The sequence below is a fragment of the Trachemys scripta genome, chromosome 13 (assembly GCF_013100865.1).
Source record: "Trachemys scripta elegans isolate TJP31775 chromosome 13, CAS_Tse_1.0, whole genome shotgun sequence".
Taxonomy (NCBI): domain Eukaryota; kingdom Metazoa; phylum Chordata; order Testudines; family Emydidae; genus Trachemys; species Trachemys scripta.
In genome coordinates this window covers 9386924-9401927 of record NC_048310.1, presented here as the reverse complement: position 1 = coordinate 9401927, position 15004 = coordinate 9386924, and the positions used below count along the sequence as shown (strand labels likewise).

The window sequence follows — 15004 nt, the reverse complement described above, 5'->3', positions numbered from 1 at the left end:
GACAGATGTCTGTACTTACTGGAAAATTTCCCTGTTGATGGCATGTGCACATATCCTTTGTCAAATATCCTTATATATATATATTAGAAGTGTGTATTTGTCATGGCCAGGGCAGTTTAGATCTCAGTATGATTATTTCATAAATTAGTTAAAATGAAATTATGGATATTTGGGGGAACACTGTGTCCCCTGTTGAAATCCACAGACAATAAATTTGAGGGATTACTGAAAAAGAGAATAAATTTGCATCGAGCAGCAGAACCGCAAGGTCCATTTCCACATCTGTTGTATACTTTTAGCCCACCCATCTCATTCAGCCTACAAACTAGGTCACACAGTAGACCGCAGAAACAGTATCCTGTCTTGAGATGTTGGAAAGCTTCCTCTGCTAAGGCTGAGGGTAGAAATAGGGAGGACTTAAAGGCAAAATTGCTGGTAGTAGTCCACCAAATAAAAGCATCAGAAATAGAAAAATCAAATGGAAAAGAGAGCTAAGTAAACATGGTTGAATTGGCACCGTTTTGCTTAGAGAGATTTTAGCCTCTCGTCTACATTTGTTTAATTGATTTGTTGCATTCCTACTTAGGCATCATTTCTGTAAATAATATTTTGTGAAGAAAAAAGTAGATGGTTATAAACACTTAAACATCAACCTGTAGGTCCACATTTTCATTGGGCTTCTGATTTTGTGCATTAACAGAGTTATTTTACATTTGTAACTTGTTCAAACTTAAAATATTCGTCATTCAAATTTCAAATATTTTTCATGCAAATTTGGCATACATGTAAGTCAGAGGCCTGGCAAAAATGTTGCTTGCAAGATGCACTGACTTTTCTCTCAGATGCTCTGTGATGAAAAAATTAGGTGTGTGCTTATGCATGGGAAGAACTTTGCTTTGAAGACATTTAAAAGCTGTTTTTATACACTAGCTGCACCCACTTAGTATCAATAAACGCTATTAGTGCTACTACACTAGCAAGGAAATTATGAACAAGACACATTTTCAAAAGAAATTTTTTGAAACATTTCTATATCATACTATCGTTCGAATCCTTCCACTAACTTGTGGTTGAAACAATCCTGTATTTTGTTTAAACTGCTGCATTTTTTCCTTGTGACTAACTTTTGCTGTAGTTTCTACAAAAGAAAATGCTTTGTACATTAAATATTATGCAAATCTAAAGTCCAGCAATATTGTTGCTATCTAATGCAGTACATTTATGCACTTTTGAAAAAAGTGCATAGTTTAGTTGTATTTCTAATTCTGTTTTTAAAAAAACATTTACCACTGGAAATTACATTTTGGAATATTATCTTTATTTATAGATTAATCTCATCTTCTGTTTGTTGATTTTAACTGGTTGAAGTTTGTGTACTGTACTTTGTTTACTATATTTTGCAGTAGATTGTTACATTAAATAATCAGGTTAGGGGAGAATGGGAAAGTGTCTCAAAAACAGCACAACTCTCAACAGTGGAGATATTTTTTTTTTTAATAAAACATCAGTCTTCACATGAATTGAAGGTTTTGTCCTTAAATATAAGCCAAGAAGGCAATAGTAACCTGAAATAAAGATGCCAATGTCTATGGTAGAGTCCTTTCACTCTGAGGAAAGTACATAGCCAATATAAAGATGGATTGGCCTTTTGTTGGTGCTTCAGGTCTCTGCCTGAATCAGAGGAGCTGTTTTTAATACAAGCTTGCAGTACAAATATTAAACTTCTATGTTAATATTTAACTGATAATTCTGAGAGTTCAACATAGTGACTTGAATTGTGGTTTATTTTAAGACTTGCTATTTCAGAGTTTTCTGAAGGACTGTAACATGTCAAACAATAACTTATTTAGCTGTAAAGACATTATTGGTTGTGCTTTTAAATACCATCTTCAAAAACAAAGGGTGATTAGATATATTTTTAACCAAGATTCAAGCAAGCTGAAAATCGATAAAAAAAATCTCCTTTTGTTAGTGTCTTTGGCAAACAATTAAACTATCAAACCATATATTCAGTTTTCATATAAAAGCTGAAATTGATTTAAATTTCCAAATATAAATAGGAAGCTGGTTCTATTACTTTAACACACAAAGACTAAAAGACTCTAGTTTGTATTCAAGACAAACCAATAAGTGAACAAAGCCTGGCTGCAAAATCTGACTTGGGGAAAAAACAAATTCTAAAGCAATTCTGGAATATATTGTTAGAAGCCATGTAGAGATTTTAAATTTTAAAGTATTATGATTAGAGAACCTGAACTCAGTTAAAATTTTCACAGCAACATTACAAAATGACTAGATAACCATTAGTACTTGTCAGTTCTTAATATCTGTTCTAAAACATTTAATGTTTCAAAAATCCAGCATCATCATTGAGAAAGTAAAATGTTAATTACATCATTTTCAGTTTCCGCATGAGCACCATATGCTTCTCTCCAGCAATAAGTCATTTCCGAACACCTTTCCTAGAACTGTCCATGTTCCACAGAAGTAAACAAAGCTGAGCTATCTTGGCTATTTTGTAGTTAGCAACATAGCGAAGATATGACATTTGCCAAGTGAAGAAGATAATGTAGTTTTATTGTCAAGCTTCTATTAGACAGCTTGGGAAACAGTGTTGGAAAAATCTACATGACAGACCTGATTTTGTATTGTAGGTACCTGTATCTTCAGTGTAAATTTCACTTTCTGCATAACTGTTCTCCAATGTGTGAGGTTTTTGATAAATCAAGCTATTACTCTCTTATACCGTGGAGAGAAGTAGGTGAATATACTGCAAAACTTGTAAAGAAAAATGTGACTAATTATTTTGAAGACCCCAAACTAACGGAAGATTAGTAGATTTAAACATAATTCATTGTAAAACACACTACTTCAAAATCAGTTTCTTTTTTGTTTAGTTGTCAAAGATTCCTCCCCGCTCCTCCTTTTCTCAGTTGGATGATTCCACAGTCACCTTTAGGTGATTTTGGTACCCCTGGCTTTTGTTGGCACCACAGTAACCTCAACTGAAGTTCTTTAAAAGAAAAGTGAAAACAAACGGAGTGATCATATGCTCCTCCAAGTGTATGATGATATCTTGCCAAATAAGCTATGCATAAATACACTGATTTAAATATACTAACCAATTATACAGGTTAACCAATATTAAACAAAATCATTGTACTTGAAATTGCATTAAAGTGAAATCAGGTTGCTGAAATTGATGCTTAACCTTGATATTTGTGTTGATTTTGGTAGCCCAATGTGCAGCAAAGCACGGGATGGCCTAAGGTCTAAGGTAAAGAATATGTGGGTAGATTCATAGGTGCATTTGTGTCCTCTTTCTAGTAGCAGGTGGATTGATTTTAAAAAGAAAAACTTAATATGATTTAAATAACGAATTAAAAAAATCTTGATTTAAATTTAAAAAATCATTTTTTTTATTTTCCCCAAAAAATCAATTTTTAGACACCCTGACTAGTAGCTTCTCCGCTGTTAAATTTTGAAGGATGACTATACAGTAGACTATGGACACCCCGGAAATGGAGGTTGTCCGTAACTCTGAACAAAGCACAGTTTAGACTCCAGACCTAGCACCTGACACTCCAAGCCAGGCTTCAGCTGGAGCCGAGCGCCCTGCTCAGTGCTGGCATGAGTTTGCAGGCTTGTCCCACTCCCTGTGGGGGTGGGGGTGAGGGTGTAAACAGCACGTCCCCATCCTGGTGGCGGGGAGGGGGGGTCAAAGTGGCACAGACCCCAGCACTGCTTCTGCTGGCTCTGGCTACCTTGAGCTGGTAGCCGCAGCATCTTGCTGTAAGTGGCAGGTGGGGGTGGGGCAGGCAGCCCAGAGGTGCCTATCTTTAAGATGCAATCTAGGTACTGTACAATATTTGCTTTTTTATTTTTATTTATTTATTTTCTTTTGGTCTCTGCTGCTGCCTGATTGGTTACTTCAGGTTTCACATGGTGTCCGGGTGACCAGTTAGTACGTAACTCTGTTGTTCGTATCTTTGAGGTTCTATTGTCAATCTAATATGCAACATTGTTTCCTATTTCTGTAGATCTGTGGTTTACCAGCAGAGTTCTAAGGAGTCTGCCACTCTGCAGCCATTTTTCACTCTACAATTGGATATCCAGTCTGACAAGATACGCACAGTCCAGGATGCATTGGAAAGCTTGGTGGCAAGAGAGTCTGTCCAGGGTTACACCACAAAAACCAAACAGGAGGTGTGTTCTGGCCTTGTCTGCTGGACCTTTTTATAGTCAAACATTACATTTTAAGGGCTTTTCATATAGCTGTTGGTTTTTCACTAGTTGCTTGAACATTAATCCTCATGTTAAGAGGTACTAATCTTGCAAGGTGTAGTACAAGTGTACTACATATTTAACACATACAGTCAAGGTCACTCAAACAAGACACACTAACTCTGTTACACTGATTTACTGTCAATGATTTCATTTATTTGCAGAACTGGTGTAATAGTTGGTTTGGGATTTGGGGGGGCGGGCCGGGAGAGGCATATACATTAAATTATCTCTATTTGAGAAGTGGCAATATGTACTGTCATAAGGAAAACAAATTTTCACTAATTTTAAAGCACAGAAGCTCAGGTGACCTGGGTGTTGCCCTACACTTCTAGTAAGACAGATGTGCTTCAAAATGTTGCTTGGTTGAGAGTATTTCCTGGCTTTTGAAGTAGATATTTATAACAGTCTCATGACTCAGAACGCTGACCTGTTGCTTTCTCTTCTTGGGTTAGAAGGAACAGCCTGGCGACCATCCATAAGAAAAGTTCCCAAACTTTTTTTGGTACTCTGAGTCTCATTTAACTACAATAGCATAATATCCATGTGAAAACTACAACAATTATTCTCATGCAAAAGCTATATTGGGAAAGCACTATGTGCTCTCTGTGCATTGCAGTTTGGCAATTTCTGCTCTTGAATGATGGGATATATTATATTTTGCTTTGAGTTTCCTCACACTATTCTCATCCTTTTCTCCAGCTGGCTGATCTTATGGTCTATTTACTGTGTGTGAGTAAAGAATTAGTATCTACATAGTCACATCTGTGCATGGTCAACAGAAGGTTCTCAGATTAAAATATATGCAGTGTGTTCCTAATTACCTTAAACAGACAAAGAAGCAAAGGGGGCCTTTAAACATAGGGTCATTCTTCACAGAAGGCATTGTTTCCATATATTTTACCTACCTCACAGTTTAGATAAACATTCAGAATATAATTGTGACTGGAGAATGAATGGAAAACTATTTTCCTTGAAAAGTTATAGGTAGACAGTCAGCTTTTGTCTGGATTATAGATCCAGTCCTCTACTAGGAGTAGAAGTGCAAAAATATTTTAGGGATTTCTTCTGATGTGGAAGGAACATTTGCAATGCAAGCTCATAATTTACCACAAGGATTTTGTTTTGCTAGTCACTTCTTTTTGGTTTTTGTTACAGATGGTTTTAACTTCTTTAGGGACAACCGACTGTTCTGTTATGGGTTTTGGAAGAAATGGGTGTTCAGTTTAGGTGCTAGTGATTTGGTCTGGTTTAGTGTCTGAGTGGAAATAAAAGCATCCAAAAATGCCTTTTAGATCTTTCTTTTTCAACAGATATTCAGGAAAAAATAGAAGATTTTTATTACATGTTGTGAAAATATTGAATGTTAATAATTTTTAGTGCATACCTAGCAGTTTACAGATGTTAATTCTCAAAACATCATTGTGGGGAAGGCAGGTATTTCATCCAGACTTTCCAGATGGGAAAAAAAACGAGATGCTTAAATAACATCAGAAAGAGTGTCAATGTTAGGATTAGCACTCAAGAGGTCTTGGATCCATGTCTTATATTTATAACTCTCTTTCCCCCCTCCCCCCCAAATCTTAAAGTATTATTAGCTAAGCAAAGCCCAGAGCTCTTCAGCTGGAGATTTTCTATTGAAAATCCCCAGAAACCTGATGGTTTAGTCCTCATTCTGTAGCAGGCGGGAATGCTAATGTAATTGTCAGGTTGAAAGATGCTATGATGGTGTTACCGTCCTTTGTTATTTTTAGTTTTAAATTTTTACGCAATATTCTGTTAAAATATGATTGTTAATGTGAGAGCATCATTAACTGCCTCAGATTCTCAAGATTTTGAGCTACACTTTTTGTGGTTTCTCAGGTTTAGGAGAACAACCATGCACCGTAAATATAGCTTGCCCTTCTGATTCCCTATTTTCACCCCTTCTTAAGAATCACCAGGTTTTTTTCCTTTTGAAGTTAAAATTTTGGTGTTTAATCTCAGCCTAAGGCTTTAAAAAAAAAAAAGATGAAACCATTTTTGAGTTATGAGACAGATGTGTCCATTAATAAAACTAAATTAAAGACAAAAAGTGAAGACAGAAATATTACTCTAAGCCCCTTGTGTTTATGGCAGTGGTTCTCAACCCACAGCTCGCTTGCAGCCCAATCAGCACAGAGTTGCGGCCCACGTGACATCCTCAGGGCCATACAGGTAATATTGGATGCGGCCCACATTACACATTGTGGGCCATATATGTGGCCCACAATGGTAAATAGGTTGAGAACCACTGGTTTAGGATGTTGCAGAGCTTCCAAGTATTTACGTTGTCCTAATATAGTAATACTTAAACGTGTGTTCATGATGGAACTCAAAACCTGCCATCTGTAAATTCTGGCTGTTCATAACTTGTTGATCAGTGCTGTGTACTTTGCAGGTAAGAATCTTGTAGCATAAAGGAGGCAACAGAAAAACCTTCAATGGCTTTTTTGTTCCTATTTTATGTTACAGTCATCAGTCCTGACCTCCTTTTAATAGTTCAGTGGCTCCGGTTTCATCCATCAGTTATGATCCTTATGTGCTTATCTACATACAGTGCTATGACATAATATGCAACTGATCTGTGTGTGATGAGTACTTGCATTGGTACCAGTATTTCCACCACTTCACAGGGTGTTAAGTAATCCTGCAAAGTCAGGCAAATAGACTGCAAGAACAAAACTAATTCATGGAACAGTGTATTTCTAAATCTTAATGTTGAGCTCCATCATTTCCACCAGCTATTTTTTTCCTGTTTCATAAATATATAGTAAGTCCCTAGATTAAAGAACTCCCATGGAAAGAACCCCACAGGATATTATATTAAATTGTAATACTTTTTCCTTGAAGATAACACTTCAGTGGGAAAATCCAATGTGCTTTAGAGGCTTAAAGTGCACAAACAACGGGATATTTGTCATAAAACTAACACAATACAGACACTTTCAAGTGACGTAATTTAGATAAAATTTGTGTTCTACACACTAATCATGTTCCCTTCCTTTTTGTTTTCAGAGGGGTTAACTTCAAGATATACTGATCCTAAAATTAAGATATAATTTTAATGCATTTTTGTGTTCTCTGTTTTAGGTGGAGATCAGTCGAAGGGTGACCCTAGAAGAGCTCCCTCCTGTTCTTGTGTTACACCTCAAAAGATTTGTATATGAGAAAACTGGTGGATGCCAGAAGCTTATCAAGAATATTGAGTATCCTGTTGACCTGGAAATTAGTAAAGGTGAAACTCTTAAATAAAACGTTTTGTTTTGAGGAAAAGAGAATTTTCTATGATTTCCAAAGGGTAATAGTGAATTTTTGCAAGCTCAGTATAGGAGAGACTTGATTTTTTTATGTTGGGTTGTATACATGCGAAAGCTCTAATAATCTAAATGAAATCTGTATTATATTGTGTGCCTTATTTTGTGTCTGTCCTAGCTGTGAATTAGGAGAATACAGTCCAATGATGCTTCGAGCTGATGTGCTCAGGTTTTTTTTTTTATAGCACTTGCTGCCTGCACTGTCTTAATTTAGACCCCAATCCTTCAAAGAACTCCATGTAGACAGACCCTGGAACATTTATCAGGCTCCATTGACTTCAGTGGGGGCTCATGCAGGTCCAGTGTCCAGCTGAGTGAAACTTGTAGAATTGGGGCTTGAGACTGAAAGCTCTTCAGGGCTGAGGGATGACTGTACCAGGTGTTCGTACACTGCCCTCCCTCAGCTGATTGGAGTACCCTGGACAAGGCTGCTGTTAATCAAATAATGAATAAAAATACTTCAGCTCGGAATCCATCCAAAGAGGTGGTAAAAGCACCATTATAAAAACCATTGATTGGGCTGGAGAGGAGAAATAAGAATTTTTTTTAAGACCAAACTAAAATCAAACTAAAAACATCAAAGCAATCAAATAGGTAGGTCAGATTCAAGTGTTAATGCATGATAAAGTTTCTTCAATTTTTAAATGTTAAGATCTATTCATTTTACAAAATGTGTTGTGTATATAAACACCACAATAATATATGTACCTTGCTGCATTGAAACTTTTTATTCTGACATTCGCTGTTCAGTCAACCAGTAGTTCAGATTGATCAATATATTTTTGCTGTCTGCAATATGTTCCAAGCTACCTGGAAATTGCAAGGCTAATTATGTAGGGATACATCATAACATTATAAATGATGTGTTTACTTTATCAGATAGTATGATTTGATCTTGGCGTTTTTGTTTTTAATACATACTCGGGTGTGTGTGGGGGGGTTGAAATCTGTAAAACGTGCGTTACAGGCTGCTTAGATCAATAAGACGGGCAACTGCTATATTCTTTACAGTCTCTGCAGTTTACAGGCTAGCCCTCTCATCCTCCAACAAGAGGCATGGCGGGGAGATAACTAGTGTCTTGGCCCTTTTCCCCCTCTCCTCTTTTTCCCTGGGGTAGCTTTGAATGGTACTCTTGCTTGAAACCCCATATGCAAAGGCCGGTGCTCTGGCAGTAAGACACTAGTTTGTCTTCCACCACAGAAAAGACTCCAGTGTCTACAGTGTCAGCGTGCTGAGGTTTCAGCCATTTCTTTGATGTAGGAAGCTTTTGATGGAAAAACTATTTGATTCTTACTTGGAAATAAATGTTCACCTGACATCTGTTCACACACAAGTTTTTAGCTTGTTAAAAATATTGCTTTTGCTTTTTCAGAGTTACTATCTCCAGGTGTGAAAAGCAAGATTTTTAAAGGCCAAAGAACCTACCGGCTCTTTGCAGGTATTTAGTCATTTATGTCACTCTATCCCAAAATATTGCATTACGTATAGGAATTCTGGTTGTGGAAATGTTGTAGTTACTGCTGACGGATTATAAAATGTTTACTTTAAATTAAAGTGATGTAACTTGCAGGATTAGTAAATTCTAGTGTAAAGTGACAGATAAGTACTGAATATTCCTGTTATGTGATTACTGTCACATTGTTTCAGCTTCTGCCTAAGTAACATAGGATCACAGTTCTGTACCAGATCCATCCTGCACAGGGTATACAGATACTTGCTTTTCAATGAAAGAATGCAGAATGCAAAGCTTCTATTAAGATGCATATAGGTCTGCTCTGTCTCAAGTGGTGTACATCAATATTCATTTTTTCTCAACGGGGTTAAATTTTAAATATCAACTCTTCCGTGAGTATTATTCATTTATGATGACGCTTAACACAAATTGTATAGCATAACTGTTATTGATGATGAATTGGTGTTGGTGACATGCAACTTGAATGGTAAATACATCTTGCATAGCCAGAAGAACATCTACAACTTTAATATAGCTATATTTGACACATACCACTGATTTGTAGGGTAACTTTTCAAATGTCTTTTAAAATTGCCACTTTGATGTTGGTTCATTGCATGATTCTAAACACTTTCAAGATGGGTATGTCTGACAATTTATGAATAGCATATTGTACGACTATAGAGGTCCCACTGAGTTGGCTGTTAGAGTGACATTTTTATGGTCGGAATATATTGAAGTACCAGATGAAAGCCTGTTATTGGTATTAAAGACTGGAAACTGGTATAAATATTCAGAAGCAGTTTATTAATAAACAAAACATTAATCTCTACAGTTTTTAAAAACTATACATAGATTAGTAAGATTTGCACCAGCTTATTTGTATTAGCATCAGAAGAAAAAACTCAGGGGACTGGAGCTTTTCACTTCTAGGTTACCAGTTTAGTTTCCGCTCTGGTGCCTTGTGTGACGAGGTAGTTTGGATCCAGTTCTGTTTAAGTGGTATAACCAGGTTACGGAAGGTACCATCAAGACTGGAAATCTCAGCAGAGGGCAGTAGTTACTTTAGTGGAACAATTCTCACCTCTGGGGTGAGCTTTCCAAGACAGGGTTGGAGAGCCTGGATAAAAACAGTATGAGGAAATTTCCCTTGCCACTAACTCATCTTTTGTGCCTGTTCTGTAGACACACACCATTTTAGTCTCCAGTTCATTGTTGTTAGTCCAGAACTTCACACACACAGCATGCACTACTTATACAAAATTTTAATGATTAAAAAGAGGTTTTTTTAGAATTAAAGATATTTCTAATTAGAAATATAACAAGAGGTTTGCCTAAATATTCTTCTGCAGTAAGATAAAATACAAACTGCATCCTAGAAAATCTTATAGGGTAGATTCTGTCTTAAAGAACTCTTGAAATATACCAATAATTTAGAATGTGTATACTGTATACCATAAATCATGCCTGTCTACTTTGCTTAACATAAAGTACTTGTAATATGTATGTGTCTTCATAGAAGTATAAACAAAATCAGAGTAAGTTTAAAGTGTGGTTCAACTCTGAAAGGCAGACTGTGAAAATGACACTTTTCTACCACTACTTGTTTTTACTGCTTTGTTTACTCCTCTTAGCATTGCAGAGACAAACATAGAATCATAGAATATCAGGGTTGGAAGGGACCTCAGGAGGTCATCTAGTCCAACCCCCTGCTCAAAGCAGGGCCAATCCTCAACTAAATCATCCCAGCCAGGGCTTTGTCAAGCCTGACCTTAAAAACCTCTAGGAAGGAGATTCCACCACCTCCCTAAGTAACCCATTCCAGTGCTTCACCACCCAAACATAGCTAACGAAATGAGGTAGATTCTGTTCCTCCTTGTGCATTATTACCAAAATTATATACCAATATAATTCCAAACAGCTACACCTGTGTAACCCCAGTGAAAGCAGTAAAAGTCCACAGATGTAGTTGATAGCCCAATTTAAAGATGAGGTATAGTTAACACAGGATCAAACGGGCCTAATTTTGCTGCAGAACATATTACAGGTGGTGACATTCTCAAAATAAAAAAATCCAACTTGGTTCCATGTTGAGATTGCAGGATTGGCACTCACAAAACTAACTTGTAAACTAAGCACATTCAAGTGCTTAGTATACAATGATTCTTATGGAATTGGTTTTGTAGGGTGGAACCATACTTAAAGCAAAATTAAATGGGTTAGATGGGGAGTTTCTTATGTTTGTAATAGAGACTTTTGAACAGAGAGTTCTGATATTGTAAAGTTTCATAATGTCCTCTTGTATATGAAGACGAGGTTTTATGATTAGATATGAGCGAAGGTTGACTCAGAGGCTTCTGATTTAAGTCACAGAGATGTCAGATACTAAGTATTGTATAATACCTACTTTGATCTGTGAACAGTTAACTTAAGATCATTTTGACTTGAAAATACAAACCGCAACAAGCTGGAAGTGTAGGAGATTTCAAGCAGTTATGTTTGTTCTCAACTATTTACTGAGTTTGTCAGCACTAAATGAATTTTCTGAAGCTATGTTGAATTGTTGCAGGAAGATGGTCTATCAATCCCATTGGTCTTTTCCTGTGAAATAAATCCTTCCCTGAAAGCCATGTAGTAAATTAAAAATATCTGTCTTAGACCTTTTGGGACACTTGATCTTAAGGATATTATTTTTCACTTCTTTAGAATCTTGAGGTTTTGTGCTGCCAGTGAAAAATCACTAGCATCATAATAGATTTTTTTCCCTTTGTAAGTAGATACAATGATGACAGTATTTGCTATCATATAGATAATGCTGGTATAACTTTATGTATTTGCAAAGGCATTTCTAAAGGTTTTAGTGGCGACCACTGTATAAGCATAACTTCAGTACGGGATAGCATGTAAACATGCCACTCAACATGTAGTTAAACTCTTCAAAAAATATGTTCTTGATCTCATGTGAGTTGGAAAGTTTGTTTGAATTATGAATTATTGTTTAAACAAAGGAACATCTTAGTAAATTTGTATTCCTGTTTTGTTTCCAGTGGAAGTATAAACATTAACTTCTCTCTTTGTAGTTGTCTATCATCATGGAAACAGTGCAACTGGTGGCCATTACACTACAGACGTCTTCCAAATTGGTCTTAATGGCTGGTTACGCATTGATGACCAGTCAGTCAAGGTGATAAATCAGTACCAGGTGGTGAAGCCGTCTGCTGAACGCACAGCCTACCTCCTGTACTATCGCCGAGTTGACCTGCTGTGAAACTTCCCTCTTTATGCTGTGTGTGCAAGATACCTGCTTTGTAGAACGCCAACTATCACTAACTTTTTTCCTCCTTTAAATGCTCTTTTGAGTGAATCCTTTTTTCCCTTGCAACTATGGGCTAGAGTGAAAAAGGAAACTACCTTGGGGGTTGTGCACAACATAGTTTGTGTGTTGACTTTTGACTTTCCAGAATGAAGTCATTTGGTTGAAAGACTCAGTCTCACGAATCACAAAAAGATAAAATATTTCTGAGTTAATGCTGAATCCTAAGATGATAAAAGGGGTTTGCATTTGATTCCCACTTTCGAATTGCATAGTAGAAGAAAACCCTGCACCAGCAACAAAACTTGTAGATTTCTGTGAAAATAAGTTTTATCTTTACTTAAATAAAAAAAATTAAAAAAAAAAAAAAAAAAAAAACCTCTCTGCTCCCCCAGTAGTTTTTGATAAATGGTAAAACATGAGCCAGTGTGTATCAGGAGACAATGGTTCTATGTGCTTCAAAACAATGTACAAAAGTACAAAATGCAGAGTTGCTGGTTCCTAATAGGAAAAAAACCACATTTTAATAATTGTGCGATGAGAAACTGCTTAAGTACACATTGCAGATCAAATATTTGGAGTTAAAATGTTAGTCTATATAGATGGGTGATTGTAACTTTATTGCTATTAAGAGATTTCAAACTGCATTTATGCTTCTGTGTACACAAGATTTTAAAAAATGGGCAAAATAATGAAGATTGATATTTCTTTAAGTCTGCTTTGTTTAATTTTGCTGTCTGCTCTCCTATAATGTTGAGTTCTTAATTGTACACAGTTTAGTGATATCTAGGAGTATAAAGTTGTCGCCCATCAATAAAAGTCACAAAGTTGGTTTAAAGTTGTGGGTTGTGTTTCTTTGACTTTGAGTGTAAATTTCAGTTGTGGAAACTCTAGCCTAGAGTTACTATGCATTTTCTAATTTGAAATAATGCTATGATACTCATGAAAGCATAATCATTACGTTATTTAAAAAAACACATACCTACTAGGTCAAATGAGTTTTGCATTTAAAAAAAAAAAAGCAAATTGCAGGAAAAAGTGTATTTTCTCCACTGTTTTCCCTTCATGTTTTTAAAATCAAGTAGCTGCTTTATTTTTTAAGGTTTTAGGTTCCAGGAAATTTCTGTATCATTTTCTTAAGCTGCCTAGATTTCTCTTTTCACTTTTTCTCTTTGTCTGGTACAGGCAGGACAGTTGCTTTCCATATAACTTCTCTGTGATTGTGCTGCTTTTTACTTTTTGTTGAAATAACTGTACAATTTGCCTTTTTAGTAGCTCTAAGTTGTTCATAGCTCACCTATTAATATAGTATCTGGTCACTTTTTTGTGCTATCTGTTTGGCTTTTTCATTAAAAGGCAATTAACCATGTATTTGTACAGCGCCTAACGCAATGGGGTTCTTGTCCAGGGTTGGGCTCCTATTTACTACAATAATACAAGTTATTAATAATAAGAAGGGGCTTTGGTAACCACAGCCACAAAGGAGGAGTGGTGGGAAAGTGTTAATCACAGCTTCAGCTTTCAGAATCTCTTCATCCAGGGCTGATCTGAAGAGGTGCCCTTCAATTTTCATGGAAGTTGATCATGCCCTTATATCTACACAGTCATTCAGTGAGGAGCACTAAGACTTTATACTTTAGCTTTGAGAAAATATTGGGTGCCTCTCTCAGTAGAACTTCATTTAAGTCTCCCTGCTTCAGTTGGATTCTTCACTTTGTGTTGAATTGTTGGGAGGAATTGCTGTGCACTTTTTCAACTGCTGGTGTCTCCCATCCCAGAGGGGGGGGGCATTTTACAATCCCTTCATATAGTTTGTGTGTTATACACTGAGAGTGTTTTGGATGTAAGTTGCTATACAGATGTTTGTTGGAGTTGGTTGGAAAAGTTCTAATGAAATTTTTTTCCTTTGGAATTTGCTGAATTGAAACCTAAGCGCTTTGTGAAGACTTTGATTTTGATGAAATTCCACCAGAAACCAAGCAGGGTTCCTGTGGAACGTGACCTGCCAGGTAGGTTTCCTGCCAGTTCATGTACCTGGCTGACTGCCCCAGAGCCAGGGCTCCTAGAGATGGGCAGAGAACATTTTTATGTGATGGAGAAATTTACAAATTTTGAACAAAAATCACTTGTAAAGTTGTTGAACCATGGTCACTAGCAAATATAAGTCAGGCTGAACCATTAATTCTGCAGTTAGAAAATTTCCTATGTGGATACTAGTCAGCCTAATATGGAGCTATTAGAACTGGACACACAGTGAGAAAATAATCTTATTATTTCACTTAAAACCTGATCCAGCAAAGCAATGAGACTATTCACAAGCTTAAAGACAAGAGCATACCACGATCACATTAATCCATCCGTTATTATAATAAATACATAACATTTCACATTATGTTCCTGCCCATCCTCACTTTGAAGTTGGTTATAATTCCCATGGATGTCAATGGTGCACAATTAGACCATTTTACCAGCACTAAAAATATTTTGTAGATCCCACTTGTAATTAACATACACTTTAATCCCACAAACCTGCACTGAGCTTTTCCTATGTCAAATAAATCTGAAACGAACCTGGAAGTTGAAACGTGAAACAGACATGTAAGTTTACATTCCTTTTT

At 36.4% G+C, this 15004-nt stretch overlaps 1 protein-coding gene across 4 annotated transcripts in view; it reads left to right on the top strand.

The window, feature by feature from the left end:
- USP10 (ubiquitin specific peptidase 10) overlaps positions 1 to 13224 on the top strand; it is a 71969-nt gene extending 58745 nt beyond the window's left edge. For 3 of the 4 annotated variants that reach the window (XM_034788175.1, XM_034788176.1, XM_034788174.1), the window contains 4 exons: positions 4041 to 4206; positions 7396 to 7540; positions 8993 to 9058; positions 12154 to 12341. In XM_034788175.1, coding sequence (XP_034644066.1) covers positions 4041 to 4206; positions 7396 to 7540; positions 8993 to 9058; positions 12154 to 12341 — 565 coding nt within the window. Of the gene's footprint in view, positions 1 to 4040; positions 4207 to 7395; positions 7541 to 8992; positions 9059 to 12153 lie in introns of all 4 variants that reach the window. The other variant, XM_034788173.1, reaches the window with a different exon arrangement.
- The last annotated feature ends 1780 nt before the right edge of the window (positions 13225 to 15004 follow it).